At 41.7% G+C, this 24,260-nt stretch overlaps 2 protein-coding genes across 2 annotated transcripts; one reads left to right on the forward strand and one right to left on the reverse strand.

Annotated features, from left to right (window-relative positions):
• Window positions 1–419: 419 nt before the first annotated feature.
• On the reverse strand, window positions 420–6,400 carry LOC123509682. The gene is made up of 3 exons (XM_045264159.1): window positions 5,894–6,400; window positions 3,276–3,432; window positions 420–3,011 (listed from the first exon to the last, which is right to left on the reverse strand). Exons 2-3 carry the CDS (start codon window positions 3,402–3,404, stop codon window positions 699–701), a joined length of 2,442 nt encoding a protein of 813 aa, XP_045120094.1. The 5' UTR covers window positions 3,405–3,432; window positions 5,894–6,400; the 3' UTR covers window positions 420–698.
• A 27-nt stretch (window positions 6,401–6,427) lies between these two features.
• Window positions 6,428–21,969, forward strand: LOC123509681 (GTPase-activating protein and VPS9 domain-containing protein 1-like). Its single transcript, XM_045264158.1, is given in 23 exon segments — window positions 6,428–6,502; window positions 7,831–7,947; window positions 8,095–8,268; window positions 8,407–8,591; window positions 8,823–8,940; window positions 9,107–9,130; window positions 9,132–9,319; window positions 9,680–9,914; window positions 10,042–10,131; window positions 10,345–10,500; window positions 10,676–10,839; window positions 11,270–11,507; window positions 11,813–12,016; window positions 12,678–14,347; window positions 14,536–14,712; window positions 15,040–15,169; window positions 15,367–15,482; window positions 16,529–16,740; window positions 17,025–17,070; window positions 17,072–17,137; window positions 17,255–17,327; window positions 17,460–17,657; window positions 19,029–21,969. Coding segments are annotated over 22 exon segments (4,710 nt in total). The 5' UTR covers window positions 6,428–6,502; window positions 7,831–7,842; the 3' UTR covers window positions 19,170–21,969.
• The last annotated feature ends 2,291 nt before the right edge of the window (window positions 21,970–24,260 follow it).

Below are 24,260 nucleotides of genomic sequence, written 5' to 3' on the forward strand. Positions count from 1 at the left end.
ATATATATATATATATATATATATATATATATATATATATATATATATATATATATATATAATTGAAAGCCACTTCAACATAAAAGTTCAACATCTTCTTTCACATTCACAACCAAATAGAGAATGCAGTGTGCTGTGCACTGCATGTCTGTCTCTGACACCACTTTCTTCCACCTCACTTCAGCCTCCAAGGTGACTCCAGTAAGTCTATTATGAGAGAAAATACTGTGCACATGTCATTATATGGAGCTCTTATGTCTTTCAGCTCTGCATAAAGAATCATTGTAAACCTTTAACCTTGGCACACTAGTGCATTAAATCTACAACAAAATCAATTAATCAACAGTACAGTCTTAAAGACAATTTTCCTTCTTCAATAATAGCCCAAAGGTGATGTGTTCCACAAATGTGCATCTTCATTTCTGTTACAGGGCTTTTTATTCTTCTAGGCGTTAATAGAATACACATGCACTCACAGCCAAATCACATTTGGAATTAACAGTATAGCCTTGGTTCTGTACAAAAAAAATTAATACAGAAAATAGAAAAAAAATAAAAAAGTGAATACAATGAAATGTGGCATCTATTCTTGCTTCTTCACTTTCACAGTAGTGTAGCTGCCAGTCAAAGATAGCTTCTGTCTAAGTCTACTGATGAGTGCATGACACCAGCAACTCTAAAATATACTAATTTAATCATCACATAACAACACAGAATTTTGACACAGTCCTGGAGTCCCCGGTATGGTGAACTTTTTGAGCTGAAACAGGTGAGTCACAGTCTACCCTTGACAGTGATGAGGGAGACTTATATAGTATCTGGGAGCTGGAGGGACTAGGGCACACTGGCTCACTGGACAAACTATGTGAAGTTTTCAATGGTAGATGTTCTAAATTCTTCTTGTTTTGTTTTATTCTTAAACTTCTAGAAATATGAGAAACACTAAAGGATCCTCGAAAACTTCCCCTTGATTCATCTTTCAAATTTTCAGGAATATCTGAGAGCTCTTCCTTCAACTTTGTCTGGGAGGATATTCGTTTCATCACCTCGAGCTTCTCTGGGTTGGGAGCTGTGATACGAGTCTTGACTGTGGAGAGTGCCTCTGGGGTGCTGACAGGCGTGATCTCTTTCTGATCAGCCTGAGGCGTCATGGGAGCCAGGCCAATGGTATCAGAGTCATCAGATGGATGGATTACAATGAAGTTTCGTTTGATGGTCCCATCTATCATCATGCTACGGACACCAACTCTTTTCCCTGAGTTATCAAGATGGCTATCCTCGATCCTGCTAGATGCTAGTTTTGGATTTACTGCTCCAGGGTCCTCTAAGGAAAGCTTCACTGAGGTCAGCCTCACTCTGTCCCGATTTCTTTTGGATCCAAGATTTGTTGCACTCTTGCTCTTCTCTTTCCTTAAGGAGAATGAGAAAAATCTAAGGTCCCCTGTCTTGGAAGTGGGTGAAGCTGACCGTGTGCCATTAGCAAGTAGCTCCTGAGCCTCTTCATCAGATGTAAGGGCCAATGAGGAGTTCCGGTTCCTAGTCTTCTCCCTTAATTTAGGTGTTCGGGGAGACTTCTGCGGCTTCCTCCTTGGGGGTGTGGGGCTCCTAATGGGAAGGTCTCTAAAGCTATTGTGACTGTCGTGTCTTCTCCGTGTTGTTATCTCTTCTTTCTTGGTTTCTGAATTCTTAGATACTGTATCAGATCCTGGGTCTTGATAAGTGCCAATGGATTTATCTTGTGTGTCTACATTCTTGTCTAAATTAACTGTACTGGACTCTGAGGTTTGGGGAGTGGCAGCTGTTATATCTATAGTTTTGTCTAAATAACTATTTTCTTTGCTCTGTAGCACCTCCTCAGTGGACCCTGAGCAAGAGTCACAGGAAAATTTAGCCCTAGAGAGTGAGGGTGATCCTGCATCAATGAAAACAACATCACTTTCATCACTGAGGTGAGGGATGTCTGATGTGGTGAGAGCCTTCTCTGTGTCTGGAGCATCAATTTCCCTGTTTCCTTGTTCAAAGATGTTGTCAGAAGATTCAACAATTTTCAATTCCACATATTTTAGGTTTTTCTTTGGTTCCTCCCTAATGGATGTCTCAGGAGCACTGAGGTTAGCTTCATTCTTGCTCTGAGGTAGGGACTTGCTTCGTCGAGAAGGTTGCTGCACAAATTCCCTTAATATTGCTGCATGGTCTATTTCAGGAGTGGACCTTCTTTTCTGGACTTTATCATTGGTGATAATGGATGTTGGTTCACAGGTATTCAGTAGGAATGTTCGGCTAGCATCTTTCTCCTCTGATGTGGTATGTAAGGAAGAGTCATCTGGTACCTGCTGATTGATGCTGTGTCCTGAGCTTGCAGATGATATATGGTCCTTATGGATCTCTGCAGTTAGCTGCTTGTTTTCATCAAATGCTGATAACTCTGACATTTCGGTCTTTATTTCTTCACTATTTTTGGATATCCTTTTCTTGTCATGCTTCCTGTATTCTTCAGACAGCTGAATTGCTTCAACTTCAACATTATCCCTGCAGGGATGTGCTGAAGGATCATTATGGCTAAAGCTCTTCTTAATATTGTGTTCTTGGCTTTGTTGGTCATTAATGGTTGAAGTGCTCTCCTGTAGATGTACAGTAGACTGGGTGTCGACATTGCTGGCTTCATGAACTTGATCCTTTTGTATACTTTCAGTTGAGTCTGCTTTATGTTTAGAGTCTTTTTCATAATTTTCCTTAATTGCAAAACTGTCATCACTGTTAAATCTGCTTTCCTGAAAGTCATTTTCAAAATCAGAATCTGTGTCTTTCTCTCCTGCTTCTAACAGAGTGTAATTGCTTCTGGTGGAGCGGCCCTGGAGGGCAGACACCTGCTCCACTACTGTTGTCAACTCCCCATTGGAGCTGCGGGACCTGCGGATGACAACAGGAGTGTTGCCATACTGACTGACAGACGATGAACGACGAGTCCCAAATGTGAGATAGTTCCTGAGGCTGCCATCATCCAAGTCCTCCTGCACAAAAGAATGGAACGATTGGCTTTCACACACTGTACTCCAAACAGAAACATAATGATATATTACTGATTACTATGTTCAACATCTTACAGCAAGGAGCTGTAAAATGTTGAACATACTACATTCAATATGGTATACTAATCATATTAATATATAAAAAGTTTATACAAATGAAAAATATGTGTTTGGTGATTCTACTGATCTGACAAAGTTCACAATTTCTTCTGAATGGTGACTGCTTAGCATGAATGGATTACAAACCTTGAAGAGGATGAGAGCAGTATCCTTGTAGCGCTTCTTGATACTGGTAGCATCTGTTGGATAGGTGCAGCTGCGGCACTCCTCCTGGAACCTCTGTATCAGGGCTTCAGTAGACAAGTCGTCCACCATCTTTCCCTTTTTCCATCATACTGATTAACTGCAGTCACAAAGTTAGCTAATTAATTGAGGAAAATGGTTCAGATAAACTTTGTCCTTCCATGATCTATGGTGTGTTTTAGGACTGGGTAATGCAGAAGGTAATCATGAGACAAGAATGATGAGAAGAATGGTGAGCATCACAAGACCTAGTCTCTTTAATGGACAATTTAACAACCAAACCTAAGCTGTACCATTCATATAAAAGGAACAAGAAGGTAGGACGTCCCACCAATGGACCATTGAAAAAGACTATGGTTGAGGTTTGTTCTTCTGCCAGAGATATGGTCGAACAGTTTGCTCAGGCTTTTTTATGTGTATTTTCAACAGGCACCCCAAGTACCCCTGCTGCCCATCAACTTTATGATGAAGTATTAAATGAAGTTGATTCTGACATTTCTGTTGTTACAGAGACTCTGGAGACCTTGAATATTTCATGCAGTATGGGACCAGATAATCTTCACCCCTTTCTGCTTAAGCACTATGATGACTCTCTAGCTTCTCCCATATTTTCCCTCTTTCAAAAATCTTTGCATGACACAGCCCTTCCATCACTCTGGAAAACCTCTCTGGTAGTTCCAATCTTCAAAAAAAAAAAAAAAAAGAGTTTGTTCTTCTCTTAATTACAGGCCAATTAGGTTGACTTCATTGCTATGCAAATGCCTTGAAAGAATAATAGTTAACTCCCTCCAGTCATATCTAGAAGAGAATAAATTGCTATCTGCCCATCAGTTTAGTTTCAGGGTTGGCCATTCAGTAGAAGACTAGCTAGTTGCTTCTTATTTATAATGACATAACATCTTGGTTGGATGAAGGACATATGGTCAACTTAATCTTGTGATTTCTCAAAGGCCTTCAATCTTGTTAACCATGACATTCTATTGATTAAGTTATTTTGATTGGGAATTGGTGGCTTCCTTCTTCTCTCGATTAATGAATTTCTTAAAGGCAGAACATTGACAGTGGCAGTCGGGGGGCAGGGGGTAAAGAAAGTCTTTTTGTGAGTGTGAGCAGTGGCGTCCCCCAAGGCTCTGTTCTGGGTCCTACCTTGTTCCTTATTTACATAAATTTCATTGTTTCTGACTTCTCTTGCAAGTAAAAAATTTTTGCTGATGATTTAAAAATACACCAACTAACATTTCTACTTCCTACTGTGCACAGAACTTGCCTTTCATGCAGAGAGACATAGACCTCCTTGTATCCAGAGCTGAATCATGGGGACAATAGTTAAATTTTTGCTATTAGGTTCTGTAGCAGCACAGCACCCCATGAAGTACCTGTGTATTACATGAATGGCCATCTAATTCAGTTCGAAGACTCAGCAATAGATTTGGGAGTGTTGGTTGATACTACTCTGAAATTCCATCAGTATATCTGCAATATTGCCAATAAGGCATCATGGTTTGGCACACACATTATGAGGGAGACCTTTCATTGTTGGAAGGTGTCCAGTGCTGTTGGTGAAAGCAAATTATTAGTTACCACAATATGAATTAGCTATAGTGGTCGTCTTTTTGCTCTGGGTCTGTATTCAGTGTGCGGTAGGCTGCTCCAAGCTGACCCGATAAAGGCGTGGAATATATTTAATGGATTAACACTTATTGAATACACTGATTTCTCTATTCCTTCGCCTGATGCCAGGACTCGGGGCCACTCTCTCAAAATATTCTATCCTCATATACACACTAACTTAAGCTAAAGATTTTTCTCAATTAAAGTCATTAACCTTTAGAATTCTCTGCCCTCCGAGGCTGTCCTAGCTCCTACCTTATCCCAGTTTAAAAGACTTCTTGCCATTCATCTGAGGGACAGTCTGTTTAAAAAATTCTCATAAATGTTTACAACACACATTCCACAGTATTTTGCATCAGCTTGCATCATTGTTATTAGAAATATCTCACTCTACTGTGGCGTGTTGGCATGTTTGGAGCTCCTTCCCAGAGGTGCTCATCCTGGTAAGACTCTGTTTACTTAAGAAAAATAAATAGCTAAATAAATAAATAAATAACAAAAAAAAGGTCATGGAAGTTTACAGCTTTCACTTTGTTGGCTGAACCTAAATAAATTGCTGTTGAAACTTTTATGGAGTTATATGTACCTCTATACCTTCCCCACTATAAAAATCCTGATTTCTAACCTCACACACACAGTAATTCTTACTGAAGTGAAGGATACATTAAAACCTTTATGAGGACTTAGTACAATAAGTATGCAGCACAACAGTGATACAACATGGAAATTGGAGGTGAAGGTATAGCTAAGCAAATACCGAAAGTTGTATTTCATAGATAAATACCTGATCTCTTTATCCCTAATGTGCCAAGACACACCCTAGTGTACTGGCACACAAGGAAAAGTATGTCATACACTATATACAAACCTAGCTATGACACAGCACGTTATATAACACCTTTTTTGTATATTGTTACTTGTATAAGTGAGGTTACACAGATGTTTCCTACCTTCATAGAGGGAGGAACAGCAGCCACAAGTAGGCACCTCTGGCCTGCAGGTAGTGTTGCCACACACCGCAGGAACACTGTTCAACAGTAAATTAACACTTCCCTCTTCACCACGGGGACGGCTCGTGAGGCTTTCTGACCACGGGGGACAATATTCAGAGGTAAAAGCACGTAATTCTTGCACCTGGTGGTGAACAGGTAGACGTTCAGATTAGGAAGGCTGGTCCTTACAACGCCTACTATCAGGGTGTCTTACTCTTTGAGATAACTTGATTCCGTCCTCTGCCTTTTCTCGGAGGGCAGACTCCCAGCAGCACTCGAGTCTAGTCCCTCATTTCTCGACCACCAGCCTGCCTCCCCTCCCCACAGGTCGTCTGCCTCAAGAAATATAGACGTCAAAACTCTTGCGAAAGATGCACACAACACTACCTTGAACGTTTACTCCCACACCGTCACTGTACCATCCAGGAGGAAGATACAGCATCGAATCCTAAAAGTTGATTCTAAAAAGCCAGGAAAAATTTAGAGGTGACGGAGGTTCGTGGAGGTAAACAAATCTGGTGACGGAGGTGGGAGGTGAGGGGCGAGAGTTGCTGTGGCGTTGTGGTGGTGAGTGTGTTGCCTGTGTGCTGAGGGGTGTGTCTGAGTGTGTTGGTTGGTCTGCATGGAGGTGTGATATTGAAGAAGTGAATGACGCGGGTGGGAGGTGAGTGGCGAGTGTTCCTGCGGCGTTGTGTCGGAGAGAGTGCCTATGTGTTGCCCTTGGGTGTTGGGGAGTGTGTCTGGATGTTATGAGAGATCAAGTTGCAGTTTTGAGGTTCTGTGATTAACGAAGTAATGGTTAAAAGGTACAGTATGCACCCTGTGTACCAGATGGCCTTGTTTATATAGTGCCCTGGACACTCGTGAGCACGTCAGTGGTGTGAGAATGGGAAATAGGAACTGGTATGTGATTGGTGTAGAGTTAGCTTTGCATGACTAAGGGGGCGGGGTCAGGGAGGCTGCATTACAGTTGTGTGGGTTTGTGCCCCCAAGCCCAATATCTTCACTTGTTCTGTGAGTGGAAAGTTAAAGGCAGTGATGTGTCACTTTGTGTGTTGGTGAATGACTGTCATGTAGGTGATATGAGGTCGACATATGTAGTTTATTTGATAAATCTTACCTATAGTATCTCACATATTTTTTTTTTTTTTTGTTGTGCCACCCCATCTCCAGCAAAATTGGAGATCTGGTGGGAAAAATGTTTTCAAGTGGAAAATGGATATTTGAGTGAAATTTTATCTTCTAGAAAAGTCTTTTGTGAAAGTAATATATTTTTTAAAATTTTGAGCCAGGTTTGCAAATGTGATTAAGATATGGGCTCTCTAACCAAAACTAACCTAATGATGGGACTGTGGTCCCCTTGATCTAACCTAGCAGGAACTATGCCCTGTCCTGATCCAACCTATTATATTTTTAAAGGAACTACTTTGGACACACTAAATCAAACCAGCACAGATGTGTTTTACATCACTATATGTGAATATTGTGCTGCTTCATTAGGGAATGCCATCAGTTAGATTATCTGTTTACTGCATTTGAGTTGATGGGTGTATCATTCATAAGATCAGTCCCTCTAATGGGATATGAACACAACCCACATGCTGATCTGATATTTACATTACTAAGTAGCCAAGATTAAGAATGATCATGGTTATTTTCCTTGTTATAAGAGGATAAAGTTTGTACGCAACCTATGGTTGGGAAGTAAAATGGAAGAATCTCAAAGTTAAAATTAGCACTAGAAGGACATGTATTCCATTTCCCTCTCTCAAGTAATAATAACAATGGAAAAGTTGAAAGAATAGGAAGGCAATAATCCTGGTCAGTCCTACTTCTAGCTTTCAAAATAGTTCAGATTTGTACTTAAAGGTAAATGCTTTTCTTGTCTCCCTCAGAGGTGTAGCAGCATGGGAAGTCTTCAGTCTGACATTGGGGAGTTGGCTCACCACTTGAAGCAGGAGAAACTCTTCTTGGAAGCAGAAAAACATCAGATACAGCTACTCAATGAAAAAGTAAGTGCTGGTCTATCCAGTACTCTTCTCTTAAGGTATCATGTTTCCAAGAGAGAGTGATGCTGCACTTTGGGTAAAGAAATTAACCTGTTTATGTCAGTGAGTAAGATGTAAATAATTATTCCCTTATTTTCTTACTCCCAACAGGTGAGAAAGACCATTGAGCGGGCCTACCATGCATCTTGGGTGCGTGGGGAGCAACAGAGAAACTACCATGACTTGGTGCTGCAGCCACACTCCTCCCCACCTGCTTGCTGTCAGCGAGCTAACCTGCTCAACCAACTCAAGTTTGTTGATGGATATAAAGTTCTGGGATTCAATGTGAGTAAGAGGTTTAAGTAATACTACTTATATTTACTGACATGCATGTGTTAGAGCTTTAAGATATGGTCATTGAACTTTTTTTTTGCATAACTTTCTTTTTGCTAATACATGATGTTGTGTTCATCACTTTTTTAGGAGGCCCTTTATGGGGACTTATTGTCAGGTCTCCGTGAAAACCCTCGACTCCTGGCAAGATGCTTGGTGCTCGGGGAGAAACAGAGTCAGGAAGCAATGCAGATGGCAGCAAGGACAGTGTTTGCCTCCATCTATGCTAACTGTCTCTTGCCCGATGATGAGACGTACACTCTTAACCTGCTAAAGTGAGTGGTTACTTGTCATGCACTGAGCTATAATGCTGTGCTAAGAGTAGCTTCTCATGATAAGTGTTTGACATAGCTTTCCTTAGATCTTTAAGAAATATACAGTGATTCAATTTAAGTGTTAGGTATTTGAAATTTATTTCAGTAACTACAAGAGAAAGACTGAATGGCATTTTTTCAGAGGTATTTATTATATAGAGTATAATTGTGGGCTTTGGTTTGGTTTTTCAGGCACCTAATGGAGCTGCAGCTGGCCACCTCAGAGACCCCGCGGCGCCTCCTGCGTCACGGCTCCTGTGCCTTCAGTCAGATCTACCGAGCCTATGTGGACTCTCTGCCTCAGGCCAAGGTGCTGTACCCCTTGGTTACCCGTTGGTGCAAATGGAAGAACCTTACACATCACTAAACAGTTTTCATAGCTATTGATTTGATTCTGTGCTCATCTATTTCTCATACCTGAAGATTTAACAGTACTTAATTCCTTTCTTTGTTACACTTGTGCTTTTGTGTTGCAGGTTTTCCTGACAGCCGCCCTCCACCAACCCTATCATGCAACTCCTGATGGAGGATGAACTCTTCCTTGACATAGACCCCTCCAAAGCTGCAGTTCGCTTCCTTCCAGAGGAACGCACCCGCAGGTTTGGAAAGGAGAGCACTCCGGAGTACAATGCTGCTTTGGCCAAGTACCGAACATGGACCATTACCAAGCTTGTCAAAATCACTGAGAGGTAATCAAAGTCTGAGTGCACATGTGAAGGCAGAGAAGCTGTGTTTGTAACATCATGATGGAACATATCAGTTTAAAGACTGAAAGAGTTTGTAAGAAAGAGAAGTGAGAGGATTAGAGCATGCAAAGACAGGTATAAACAGAAATATTTCTGTTGTAGCTCTCTCTCTCTCTCTCTCTCTCTCTCTCTCTCTCTCTCTCTCTCTCTCTCTCTCTCTCTCTCTCTCTCTCTCTCTCTCTCTCTCTCTCTCTCTCTCTCTCATTTGTAGGGTTCCTGGGACTGTTTCAGATTTAGATGGATAGGTAAATAATTGGTGATTTAGGTATTTGTCACATTGAAGTGATGGTGGTTTCCCTGCAGGTTCATAGAAAGTATCAAGGAAGCAATGAACTGCTTCCCACCTCAACTGTCTTGGCTAGTTCGGATCCTGTACGACGTCCTCCTCACAGCCAAGAGAACAGACACCAGGGAGGTCAATGCCATCTGTGTTGACTTGGTGTTTGCCTTCTTCCTCTGCCCGGCGCTGGTTACCCCAGAACCTTATGGGATCTGTGATGCTCCCATATCACACATTTCCAGTTTTAATCTGATGCAGGTAAGACTTGCTATGATTGTTCTATCAGAATATCTAAGAAAGTTCAAATGCACTTATGTTTTGGAAACGTTTGTAAACCACTAAGCAAAGCAAATGAATTTTTCATTAATTTAAGTTTTATTTCTAGATTGCTCAAATTTTGCAAGTCTTGGCAATGAGCCGATGGGAGACTCATGACCCGAGGCAGTCTGACCTTTACTCCCACTTTGACAAGGAGGTGAGACAAGTCCTGATTTGTGTATCTGTGAGAATCTGTTTGCTTATGACATTTATTCACTTAACATATCTTTAATAAACCTGTATATTGTAACTGAAGTTGGCTATTTGATCATTCATTCATATATAAAGTATAGTACTAGTTCATTTTCATTTGATATTGCTGTAATTATTGTTACTTTTCTTGCTTCACATAAATTGGCTTTTTCTACAGGTTATGTCCAGTGTGGTGGATGGCATCCTGGAGGGTGGAGGTACAGAAATGCCACCACCAGCTTCATGTCTCAACAGTCCTCTCAGCACACTCATTCGCTCCTCTTGCCTCATTCCTGAGGCTCGACTGCATTCCTTCGTCGCCTTCCTGAACACTGTAAGTAGATGTGTGGTGCTGGATGGCCCTCGTTTGTGCTGCATTTATTGACATTGTTGATTGAAATTGCAGCGTGTGCATGTAGAAAGTGGCTGCATGTTTTTGGTAAGAGAGACTGGACCTTACACCTGTGACTCAGTTCCTATTAGTATTACATATATTTTCTGAACCTCAGGTATTGACTGAATTGCTTGATGATGACATGATGCGTAAGGATTTGGAGTCAGTGATTGGCCGCCTCAAGTCCTCCCACCTGTCTCCAGTCCCCTCCACCAGCTCAGCCATCTCCACCCCAAACACAACCAAGAAAAACCTGCTGGGACGGGTCAAGAACAACAGGTGTGTTATGTTCCTTAGTGTGCAGCTTCTTTGTTAAACTAATATTTTTATTTGCCCAGATATATATATATATATATATATATATATATATATATATATATATATATATATATATATATATATATATGTAATTGCATAACCATTAAGCTTAAAGCTTAAAGAAAAAAAGATATTTAAATAAATGAGAAAACATTGGAAATTTACAGTGCAAACTGATTCTATAAATCTAATAGTTATTATGGTGTTAGGGAATGTTATGTATTTATGATAAGTGATTCACCGCTTACGATCTGATTAGTAAGGATTTCTTGCCTAATACTATATGTTGGAAAGTATTGCAGTGCATTGTTGGCAATACAGGCAGTATTGTTACCTGTATATTTAGAAATTTAATAGGACATTTTATAAGATGTTGTTCCTTCCCATGCAGGATCAAGGCCAGCAAGAGTCACAGTGAAGGGAGTGGAGACTCAGATTCCCTAGGATCACTGCAGGACTCCACTGGGGGAAGCTCCACCCAACTACCGGCTCAGGGGAGTCTGGAGGAGGCAGAGCCTGTACAGCCAGCCTTGGATTATGACACAGTGCTGGTCATCTCCTTGAACACCTTCAGTCCACCAGAATGCCCCGGTCTTATGGCAGAGGAAAAAGTCTTGTCCACAGTTCAGGTGATTTTAGTTCCTTGTTGTGTTGTGTCAATAAAATCTGAGTAGTATGTTATGGATACAGGATAAATGTTGATGTGTTTGTCCTTTGATTTTTTATGCTCAAAGATTGGTAATGCTCTTAATCTTGCTTCCTGTTGAAGAAATTTCACTACTTGATCCATTAGTTCTTTCTTGTATTGATCAAAACACATTTGATATTCATCTAGATGATATTATGTTTACAGCATTATTTACTTATTGAGTTGTGTGATTCTTTAGGTTCTCCATTGTAATGTTCTGTGCTCAAGATTACTGTCACTCCTCAGGCATCCAAGACAACCTCCCGGGTGAGAATGAATGTGGAGGATGAGGGGGACGGAGGAGGGGGAGAGGCCACCACTGAGAAGCGGACGAGGTTTTCTCTCTCCCATGATGAGGGATCCATTGGTAATACTTCAGACAACTTGGAGGCAATCAGTGAGGCAGCCAGCAACCACAGTGTTGCCTCCAGCTTGGATGATGTTGAGCAGGTGGGTTTTGCTTATGTTATTAGGGAGGCGGTGGCATAGTGGATAAGGTAATGAGTGTGGGATCGGGCAGACGACCATGCGTAGGTTCGAATCCCACCACGTGATGCCTTGAAACTTTGTCATTTGTTGAGTGGTTTAAAGTTACCTGCATGTCACCATGATACCCAGGTTCTAGGTGGAGGTGTAATTGCCTTACACCAAAGATGCGCTTGGGTAGGTGATATGGACCCTAATATGGGTACCACTATTAATAAAACTGACTGCGCCGCTAATTGGTGGAAGCTAGACAGTGCTTCCCTTACTCTTCAAGTACACCTACAGGTGCTATAGGCCATAAAAAAAGAAAGAAATTTTTTTTTTTTATAAACCACTTGTAAACATTTTAAACTGGCATTTAGTGTTAATGAATTTTTGGTGTAACTTAACTATACAAACACAAAATTTCATAAGGGTGGGATTCTAAATTCAGTATTCTCTTTGGCCATTATGTAATGCATTCAATTTGATAGCTTGTATATGATAGTTCTGTCATATTTTGCATATGTTGCAGGGCAGCAAATTCTTTGGTCTGTAAATATTGAAGATTTTGCCTCATTCTTGTGAATTTCTTTCTTTCTCTTGTCCTCTCCTTCTCATTATTTTTGTACTTGGTGATCCTCAGGAAGACCAGCAAGATAACCTCTCAGACATGGTGTCAGCCAATGTCTCTGGCCGTGGCACTCCCAATGTGTCCGGGCGGGACACACCTTCCTCCCAGGTGACAGAGGGGGAAGAGGCAGGACTCAGGGGTGGGGAAGAGAACCAGCCTCCCCCACCCAATGTTCCTGTCACTGTTCCAAAGTCAGCTGGGGCTGATATTGAAGAAAAATTTGGTCGATTTGAAATCAAGCCTATGATTGGTGGAGATGAAACAATCTCCCTTGTGTCAGACACCTGGAGCACTGATGTGCTGGCCAGTGACTCAGAGACTATTGAGGCAGCTGACAGGGCCGATCGTGGGGACCAGTTTCATGAGCAACTCTTGAATCGGCATCTGGCAGAGTTGGATCAGATGCAAGGAGAGTACCTCGGTGGTGATGCTGCAGGCGAGACCTTTGAGACTGCCTCCGAAGCCTGGAGCACTGATGTCCTTGCCTCAGACTCAGAAAGGATGACTGAGTTTGACACTGATGACGCTCAGAGTGTGGCACGCTCAGATGACACAGGACGGTCAGAAATGGAGGTGGAGCTTGGGGGAGGAGATCTCTTACGTCCAGAGCCTCTTCCACAGGAGGACAACATCACTCCCCGGGCTCAGGGCTCCCGCTCTCCTGTGGATGGAGCTGTTGGGGGTGGCAGTGGCAGTGGTAGTGGAGGAATACTCAAGCCTGTACCCGTTCTGCCGCCATCCCAGCTTGCTGAAACAAGTGGTGTCATGCCCAGTGGTATCCTGAAGCCCATTCCAATACTAAACCGGACTGGCCGCCCAGCCACACCTCCAAGAGTGGAGTTCCAGCCCATCCACCCAGCAGGGGAAGGGGAGAGAAATCTCATGGACAGCAGGGAGGGCGAGGGTACATCTCAGGCTGACCAGGAGGTTGCTTCTGCCACGCAGTCTTTGGGTCGCCTTAGTCTCAACTTGTCCACATTGCCCAACAATGGTATTGTGTCTGGCGATCAGCATTTACTATTGAACAGCTTCATTGGGGAGGGAGGGAGAACGGGACCTTGTGCTCCTCTAATGGATCTGGGGGGCAACAGTGGATCTGCTGAGGGTAGCCACATGGCAGTGCACCACAAGCTGGCAGCCTCCAGTGACCGTGGCTCTGGTGAGGACAGCAGCCTGCACCTCAGCACTACCAGCCTGGCGTCGTCCAGCAGCTCTGGCTCGGATGTGGTTGGAGGTTCAGGGAAGCTAAGGTCCACACCAGGCGTTAGTGCCAGTCCTGCTCCTGAATCTGGGGAGGTGCCTGAGCCTAGTGTCCCAGGAGGCAGTATGGCATCCACAGGAGCCATTCCAAAGAGCATCAGCTTTGACAAGACTGCTGAGCGTGGTGACCGTGATCTGCTTGATGCGGATGCCAAACACAAGCGTGGATTTTTCAAGAACTTCAAGCTTCCTGGTTTCAAGACACGCCGCAAGCCGGGCACTCGGTCTGGTGATGAGTCCAGTTACATTCGGGCTGGCCTAGCAGGACCAGATGCCAACATCCGCCGAACAATGTCAGAAGAGAGTCGTCCTCCCATCATTGAGGAGACCAGTGATGACATCCTGGCCAAGTACCGGAACAAGAAGCCCAGTGTAGATGTTTCAGAGACTGATGGCAACATGATGGCCAACCAGCATAACCTGTTAGTGGTTTGTTTTTTATTCATTGACACTCACATTCTAAAGCATGTTTTTATGTGTGTGTATGTGTATGTTTGTGTGTATTTTCAGCAATTTTTTCAGTGGAAATTATTTCATGGCAAATATTATGAGATTCTGAAAATGAGATGAAAGGACTAACTTGTCACTATCTTGTCCTGGCCACCCACAGTCCAGCTAGTGAGATTCCCAAGACGGAGGAAGATGAGAGGCTGTACATTGATCCAGCAAACATAGAAGCCAGTTATGCCTTCATGGATGCCAAGAGAAAGCTGCGGCTTGTGCTGAGCATTGCAGATTTCTCTATTTCTCCCCATGTGCCTGAGTTTGGAATGCCGGGTAGTGCGGAGTAAGTTGCAGTGTTTTTTTTATTTTTTTTTTATTTATTTATTTTTTATTTTTTTTATGTAGTCCATGATTCCTATTTTCAAATTTCTACTCTGATATACATTACTAGGATATTGTGAATGTGAGGAAGATGGATGGTGGTCAACAGATCTGGATAAAATGAGGTGATGGCATTTACTAGTATATTTAACAGAATAGTTGGAGGTTGTTCTTGCTTCAAAGAGATGAATGTAAGCATATGTGAGTTAGTTGATGGTGACAAGAAGATTCTTCATGTACTGTGGTATCTCCTTTTTCCTCTTCATCCCCTTTCATGTCCTGTCACCAGCAACAGCATTGACAGTGATGTGCTCACCTGGCTGCGGTGCCAGCTGGCTGAGGCTACAAACCTTCATGACCGCTCCCTGGTGGCCCAACTACACGAAACCCTCCGATGCGTCCAGCTGTTTGATGCAAAGGTGTGTAGCTCTCTCTCTCTCTCTCTCTCTCTCTCTCTCTCTCTCTCTCTCTCTCTCTCTCTCTCTCTCTCTCTCTCTCTCTCTCTCTCTCTCTCTCTCTCTCTCTCTCTCTCATATTACTCCGTGATTATTTTTTGCTTTGCTAGAAATATCCCTACAGCTAAGGCTGACTCCTTTTTCCCATTATGGCACCCCAGGGCAGAGAACAGCTGGTGAGAAGCCTAATAGATGACTATCGTACCCGGTCACCCTATGTGGCCTATCTGGTGCGCAGCCGACAGGGTCTTCTCACCACCATAGCACACCTGGAGAAGTGAGTGCCTTGCAGAACACTTGTTGAGATGCAGTACAGTAAAACCTCGCTTGACGAACATCTCTAAGGACGAACAATTCGGGAGACGACCAAAAAATTTGTTAATATATTGACCCAGGGGACGAATGATATTTCGGGGGACGAATGCGGTTAAATGGCTTGCCGGCAGGCAAGCAGTTTGTGTGATAGCCAACCCGGCTATCACACAACAAAACAAAACATAAGCACAAAAGAAAATAGAAACAGGAACATACAAAAAATATTACATAACATAATCTCCGTGTCACCACGATTTTCTCCTGTTTTTCCTGGGCATAGCTGCACTGACTTGTGACGCTACACAGCTGTTGTGTAGCTCTGGTACGCTGCGCACATCCAAAGTCCTCTCTCATGACTGTCTTCTCGGATCTTGTCTGTCTTCCTCTCCATCCTCCTCTCCTCCATTCCATCATGCCATCAATGTCAAGTCTCTCAAGTAAATAACCTTTTCTTTTTTATTAATTTTATTATCATTTTGATAGCATTTAGGTAAGTAAAACAATTTAGGCTTTTTATAATTATTTCGTTCATGTCATGCATACATTAAAGGTCTATTTTGAATGGGTTTTATGGACAAAAGTATGATTTTTTTGGGGGTCTGGAACAGATTAATGGTATTTCAATACATTCTTATGGGAAAAATTGATTCAGGGGACGAACAAATCGGGTGACGAACAGGATTTAGGAACGAATTATGGTCGTGAGCTGAGGTTTTACTGTATTAGTGTTGGCTTTTGTCCTAGTATCATCTATAAGCATTCTATTGCCTACATTAAAGCATTTAACACATTTAATTTAGCCATTTTCACTATTTCTCTCTTCATAACCCAGTTATTGTAGTTGTATCTATTCTCATATAAAATTGAAATGAAAAAAAATATCCTTTCATTCTATGTTCATCACTTTGCCTTGTTTGTTTGCATTGTTCTTATCCATGAAATATCTTCCAGTGTTAATGGGGAGTGGAGATCTTTGTTGTAAAGAATTTGATATGTAACACCTGCCAGGCTGCTGTCGAGGATCAAGGCTGACTCTGTGGTGGTGATGTCCTCCATTGTGGGCGTGTGTGTGCGAATGTTCCTGGAGCGGCGGGATCAGTGCCTCGGCCGCTTCACACACGACTTCACTCTTCTTACTGTGCCTGACGAGAAGGTACAACTGGTGGAGAACTTCCTCACTCAGCTGTACTCAGAGCTGGAGCGTGACCCCATGTGGATCAGTAAGTGTCTCTGTCTGGAATCCTATGATTTGTATTTATTTGTATTGGAAACATTTACCCAGTAATTCTCTCTCACATTTCATGTTGATTATTCAAAGTTATCTTAGTTTTTTCCTAATATTCTGTTATCTGTTCTCCTCTGTATTGTTTTTTTAAGGAGAGACTTTCTTTGTCATGTCACATTTATTACAAAGCATTAAATGAGATAATTTCCATCCTTTTCATAAAATTGAAGCACACACTGCAAAATTTCATCACAGGTCTTTCCCACACCCTCATTTCAGGCAGCACGAGAGAGCAGCTAGATGCTGCCCAGTTAGTGTTGGAGCGTTGTTATGTCCCACATCTACATTCATGCTCTCTATCCCAATGGTGATGGGGACGTATCCAGAGATCAGTGAGTCGTTATCTTTCTTGATGCAATGTTTCTGTTACCTTGTGAATAATTACTCTTTGCATTGTTATTTTATATGCACTTTCATTAAAGAAATAAAAAATCATAAATTTTCCACAGAGTATTGCATGAACACATGAAGAAACTGGCAGCTGTCATCACTCCAACTCACAAGGACCTGAGGATACCCAAGGTGTGTTGAGGCATGCAGTGTTCCCTGGCAGCCATTGCCATCCCTGACTCATTGTTCATGTTTCAGTACTGGTAGTGAGTATCAGTAATATTACCAGCAACATAATACATTGTTCTCTATACACCTTGCCAGCTGTACCAGTATGAGTGTCCATGGCCCAGTGCACAGGCAGAGATTGTGAGCATCAGTGCATACAAGACCCCTGGGGACAAGCTGCAGTGTGTGGTGAGAGCCTCACAGACCATCATGAACCTGCTGTCTCTTGCCCATGAACAGTCGGTGCCCGCTGCTGATGACTTCATGCCGGTGATTGTCTATGTCCTTATCAAGGTAAGATTCCCTCAGTACTCTTCTTATTGCTGGTTTAATGTAATGTGTAATGTTTGTGTTTTCATTACAGGGGATCCTCGCAATTTGACGGGGTTAGGGCGGTTTTTCATTAGTCGAATCAGCGCTTATTCGAATCATGAAGCAATTTTTCCCATAAGATATTTAAGAATTAGGCGGGATATGGACCAACCTCCAGCTTAGACCCCCTCAAAACATCACTATAACCTCTAAAAACACTAATCTGTACTAAATCAATACTATTAAAGGCTTCATTTATATCTAACTTGTTTTATTAAACACATTAGGGTGCTGTACAGTACATTTTTGGAAATAAAAACACTTGCAGCGTTCTCGTGGTACTTGTCCCTGTTCTTCCAAATTGTTGATACAGTTGATCCAGGGACACCCATTTGCACTGCAACGACACTGTGAGCTATACCTGCTTCACACTTTCTTGTAAGCTCAAGCTTATCTTTGAAAGGCAGGAAATTGTGCTTCTTAGGGCTGGGGCTGGAGGTGGCTTTCCATCGTCTTGATTCAGACGAAACACACGTTTTCCTCTAGCGTCAATTTTTAGTCAAATTAAGATCTATGGTTTCTAATTAACACTTATAATAAGATTAATTTTCTTGTTAATTGGAATGATGCTATAATCTCAAATCAATAGAATCTTGATAAGTAAATGTAAATATATTTGTTTATATATTTTTTGTCCTAGCCTAACAGTGAAAAGTAGTTCAGTTGTTTGTTTACATTTGCCTAGGACTGCAATGCTCCAAGGCAGAACTTCCAAGGAACAACTGGCCAAGATGAGCAGCTCTTTTGTTTATGAGTGGACAAAGCTGTCTGAAGAGTTTCTCATAGGGAGCATTAAAAGCCAAAAATAGCAACGGCTTGCTGTGGGTGAAGGGGCCGCCATGTTTGTTTACAGTTGACAAATGCGACAAAGGCAGAAGCGAGCTTGTGTGTGACGACCGGCGTCGACAAAAGTTGACAGTCTTCAGAAAGTTGACAGAAAAAGTTGATGGAAAAGTGGTAGTGTGACGCCGCCTTAGCGACGACACGGGGTAGCATCGGTTTACACTTCCTCCTGGCGGGTTTGCGGCAAATTTAGGGTGGCGGCGGAATTGACCAGGTGGGTGGCGTGCGAGATATGAATGTCGAATTGGCGAGTCAGTCGATCGAACCTTGAAGATTGGGTATTAATTAACTGAGTTCCAATTGGCGATAATTCGAACTGTGAATGGTTGAATCACGAGGATCCCCTGTATATGCAGGAAAGAGGATGGTTATTTCTTCATCTGAGCTAATTGTGTCCATATTTATTTTTAGTTGATCATTCAAGGGCTAACAATGTCCATGCTTCCTCAGGCTAACCCTCCAGCGCTGCTCTCCACAATGCAGTATGTGAACTTGTTCTATGAGAAACGGCTCAAAGGGGAGGACCAGTATTGGTGGACGCAGTTCTGTGCTGCGATTGAGTTCATCAAGACAATGGACTATCACCTCTGACATGGTGACCAGGTGTCTCAAGCTGGACATTGTTTGTGCCATTACTAGCAAGGTGAGAACCATGGCTGTAACCATTGTTAAAAATGTGATCTTTCTCTTGGATGTACAAGTTATTTTTCCAAAACTGGGTGATATGGAAGACAGCACAAAAAATCATGTAGTGGTGAAGGACTAAAGGGAATTTGGTAAATATTGACTGGTCTCTTGTTCTAGGAGAGGTGAGTCTGATATTGTTTTTAGGATTCAGGTTTTTTTGTGCAGTAACTGTGATGCCAGACAGCAAGAAATGCTCAAGTCTCTTTTTGACGTAAGCTGGAAAACTCTCAAATTGATTCACAGCAGGAATCTTCATGAATGGGAAACTGGTTAGGTTAGATGTTGTATGATTTTCATATTTAAAACATATGCAAAATATAAATAGTCTTGTATTTGATTTTCTAAGCATAATAATATATGCTTCAGGTGAACATGGTATTTTTAGAGTACAGCTCTCCCCTAGTATTAGGTCTGCCCTTGAGCACCTCTCCCACCAAAGCCAAACCTGAAAATTTTACATTCCACAATGTCTGTTATTTTTTGGTACTTCTAGAATCTAGGTAGTACAGTAAATTTTTTTAAGACATTTTCTATTGAAATAGCTTGGCTGGTGTGGAACAGACTCACAGGTGAAGTATTCGGCCCTTTCAGTCTATTGTGCATAGATTTCTGATTATAATGAGTGATATGATTCAACTGTCTAAAGTATATTTTAATGGCTACTATTTAAAACATGCAAAAGTCATGCCTTGCCTGCCAGTTCTATAAATAATTTGGCCTCAGAATCCTCTTTATCTGATTTGTGATTTCTTCGACCTGACTAATGACAATATTTATTTATTTATTATTTATGTATCTATTTATTGATTTTGATTTGTGGAAGATACAAAGCCTATCTTGGAGGACCAAACAACTCTTGTGTGGCTACTTGCTTGATGTGATACTCATACCTTATATTTTTGTAGTGCGCATCACCAAAGAGAACTGTGAACACCCTCAAAAGTTTCCTGTTCAGGGCATTTCAAAGAGAATAAAAAAAATGAAAGACCTTGTGTGCTTGTGGCTTGCAAGATGTTGAGTTCATTCACTTTGTTGAAGTAATGCATAGCTTGCCATCTGTGCACTATCACTCTCTCTGAGCTGGTGAGAATGTCTGTCATTTTAAATGTCTTGCTGAAGTTTTACTGTTTAAATATAATTTAAAATCAGGCTGATGAACTTTCAATGTGTCTCTTATCTCATCTCAAATTTACTGAAAACACTGGAGTTTGTCACCACACAAACAACTGTATGGAAATTTCCCATAGTAAACATGCCATCTCTAACCAAATATGTCGTTAGTGTTAAATTCAATTCAGTATTTAAGCATTTAATTAAATGTATAAACACAGCTAGAATTCTGGGTGCTTATTAAGATGTTCTGATAGCAAAGGTGCAATAAGTAACAAGTGATAGAATAACTGCATATTGCAAGAAACAAAAAGCATATCATTGGGTTTGTGTGTGTTAGTGTGGCTGGCAACATAGAGCAAGGAGGGAGACAGCACTGCCCTTGACCCCTCCTGCAGTAGTGCTTCCATTGGTATTGATTGGTGGCTTGCTGGTCCGCTGCCTACACCTCTGCTTTTATTTCATGACACTGTCCCAGAACGTGGCTGTGTGAATTGCTTACATGTGGCAGGCTCTGAGAACTTGCTAGGTGTAAGGAAGTCTGTCCTAATTTGGAAGTGCCTCAGAGGTCTTGTATGATTGATGAAAATGTATTTGAATAGTTATCTATCATATCACTGCATTTGTATATTTATTTCTTATTTATCATGTAGTGTTTTCATTGGCCACTTAATGTGCATAAATCTGTAGGTTGTAGTGCATGTATTGCGTATGCATGTTAGACGTACGTTATCACCTAGATGTGACCTGCTTCATTTAGATATGTCGTGCTTTATCTTGGGAAATTCATTATGTAAGCCTGCACCCACCCTAGCACAGGTGATGGCCAGTGTGTTGTGACAACAGTCCTGCTGTTCAAGAGACAGGGAAACTAACACTCCTGATGAAAAGTTGCCACTATAGGATTACATTTTGGACAGTTTATTGGGACGGTTTGGAGCTTAAGGGTTTCAATATGCAAGTGTATTTTTGGAATCTTATGGTTAATTGGAGACTGGATACTGCACCCAGATAATTCTTCAAAGGAGAAATGTGTGTACCTGTAGTGTCACTTGATGAAGAAAAACACAATGCTGTACCTTTCAGTATTTTCAATGATAGTGAAAAATTTATTTGATTTCTGGATCGCGTTAGATATACGTATAGATATATTTTTTTGTCATCTGTTGAATGAGCAAACTGTCATTAGTACTGGATATGCAAAGGGCAAGAAGTATGAATAGAAGTCTTGATGAGTTTCAGCTGTAGAGAAGAGAGTTACCAGCTGTATTGATAATGGCTTGTGTCATCAGCCAGATGTATGGCCACACTCCAAAGCAAATTTTATATGATATATTATAAGCGCATGTATCAGTGACATGAGCATATATAAAAGTGTAAGGAGGTAGCATGTTAGGTTGTATGGTGGAACCAGGAGTTAATGAAAGAATACAGATCCTGTGGTCTTCCGAGTTGAAATCCCATGATAACTATTGAGCAGCTAAGGCACTGCAGTGATTTCCATAGGAATTAGATTGTACCTGAAAGCAGTGAGAACAGTGTCACTCATGGTGGTTACACCTGCCTTGAGAAATGTATGCATTTTGAGCATAGCTGAAAAAAGAAAAGAAAAAATCTTGCAAATACATAGAGTTTTCTGCTTCCTGTGCCATTAGTATTACACAGGAGGTGCTATCTCTGAACCCCTTAGTGATGATGTCATGCAATGGTGCACACTTACTTTCTGTTCTTATACTTGTCAGACATGTTTGTATTTCAGTTTGTGCTTTTCCCCATTTGTGTCTGAAGCACTTAGAGATTTACTTGCTTACACTGCCTTTTATTTTAGATTCCAGCACTTTCTGGGTGTATGTATACATATGCATTGTATTTTGTGGTGCCTATATAACTTTGTTTTATGCTTTGCTACAGGTGATAAGAAAAGGTGTTAGAGATACAAGGACCATATAAATTGCATGTTTGTGTAGATAAGTATCCTGCCTTTATGCCCTGTGTTATGATATTCAATTGTTGTTATTTCTTGTTTTTACTTGTGCAGTTTTTTATTTGCTTGTCTTGTATTTTCTTGCATATGAATTCTATATCAAAATTTGCCAGATATGATGCCTTTTGAGAATTATTGCAAACATTGCAGTCTGCTTAGTGAATAGAGTGTTGTAAAAACACAGGGCTTTGTAGTTTCTGGAAGTGAATGAATGTGTGTGGTTGGCTTTGACCACACACACACTCACACACACACACACACACACACACACACACACACACACACACACACACACACACACACACACACACACACACACACACACACACACACACACACACACACACACACACAGACAGACAGACAGACAGACAGACACACACACACACACACACACACACACACACACACACCACTTGCTGGCCCAATGATATTTTTCCTGGGGCGTCACTCTATAGATGAGGTTAGTGAGCAGTCCTCCTTGAGCAAGAGGACAGAACGTGTGGTTTATTAAAGGCTTTGCCTATTAAGCTCCAAACCCTCATTAGGAGGACAAAGCTGTCAGCCATGAACCCTACATGTGATTCTCAAGAACATGGTGAAACACACACACACACACACACACACACACACACACACACACACACACACACACACACACACACACACACACACACACATACACGGCCCGGTAGCTCAGTGGTTAGGGCGCTGGCTTCACAAGCCAGATAGCCGGGGTTCGATTCCCCGGCTGGGTGGAGATATTTGGGTGTGTTTCCTTTCACGTGTAGCCCCTGTTCACCTAGCAGTGAGTAGGTACGGGATGTAAATCGAGGAGTTGTGACCTTGTTGTCCCGGTGTGTGGTGTGTGCCTGGTCTCAGACCTATCCCAAGATCGGAAATAATGAGCTCTGAGCTCGTTCCGTAGGGTAACGTCTGGCTGTCTGTCAGAGACTGCAGCAGATCAAACAGTGAATTACACACACACACACACACACACACACACACACACACACACACACACACACACACACACACACACACACACACACACACACACACACAGGTAAAACACACACACACACACACAATACACTAGGTACACACACACACACACACACACACACACACACACACACACACACACACACACACACACACACACACACACACACACACACACACACACACACACACACACACACCTCCAGGTAATTGTAGTACTCCTTAATTCTTCTGATGCAGACTTGTAAGGCAGTACATATGTATACAAGTTAAGACTCCCCCATTTGAGTGTTCAGCACCTCCCTACCCACCCATCCCCAGACTACCTCAGTGATCTGTCTTGACTAGACCTTCTGTACGTACAGAGTTGGGTATTCAAGGTCTATCCTATGACTTACATAGTTGTAGCTCTTACTTCAGGAATCTTCACCGTGATGCAAGAATCTTGTCCATTGATCTTTGTAGTGTCCCACACCCTAGTCTTGATTTTGTTGTGATTTTTTTGCTCCCGTGTCTCTCCTTGTTGCCCGACTCATTCAGTTGTTTTTTGTTATGGTCCATTGCATTTTCAGTGGTGTGATCTTGTCCTGTATGTCTTTCTTTAATGTGCAAAAAACCTAGCATTCTACTTGTACATATTTTACAACCATTTATTTTGACTTACATTAATATATACAGCAGCTCACTTGTCATGCAAAGTATACAGTCAGTTATAATCTGTAAACAGTAATATAATAGTGATACTTTAAAATAATAAAAAAAATCTTAAAAAAAAAAAGACTGACTCACTGTTACTTTAAAACTAGAACCTTTTGTCTTGTCTTCTCAATAGATACTAAAAAGTTCTTTGATCACATTTTCTCCATGCTGGAATTACCTTTTCTGACTTCATTACT

Source organism: Portunus trituberculatus, chromosome 27 (genome assembly GCF_017591435.1).
Source record: "Portunus trituberculatus isolate SZX2019 chromosome 27, ASM1759143v1, whole genome shotgun sequence".
Lineage (NCBI taxonomy): Eukaryota > Metazoa > Arthropoda > Malacostraca > Decapoda > Portunidae > Portunus > Portunus trituberculatus.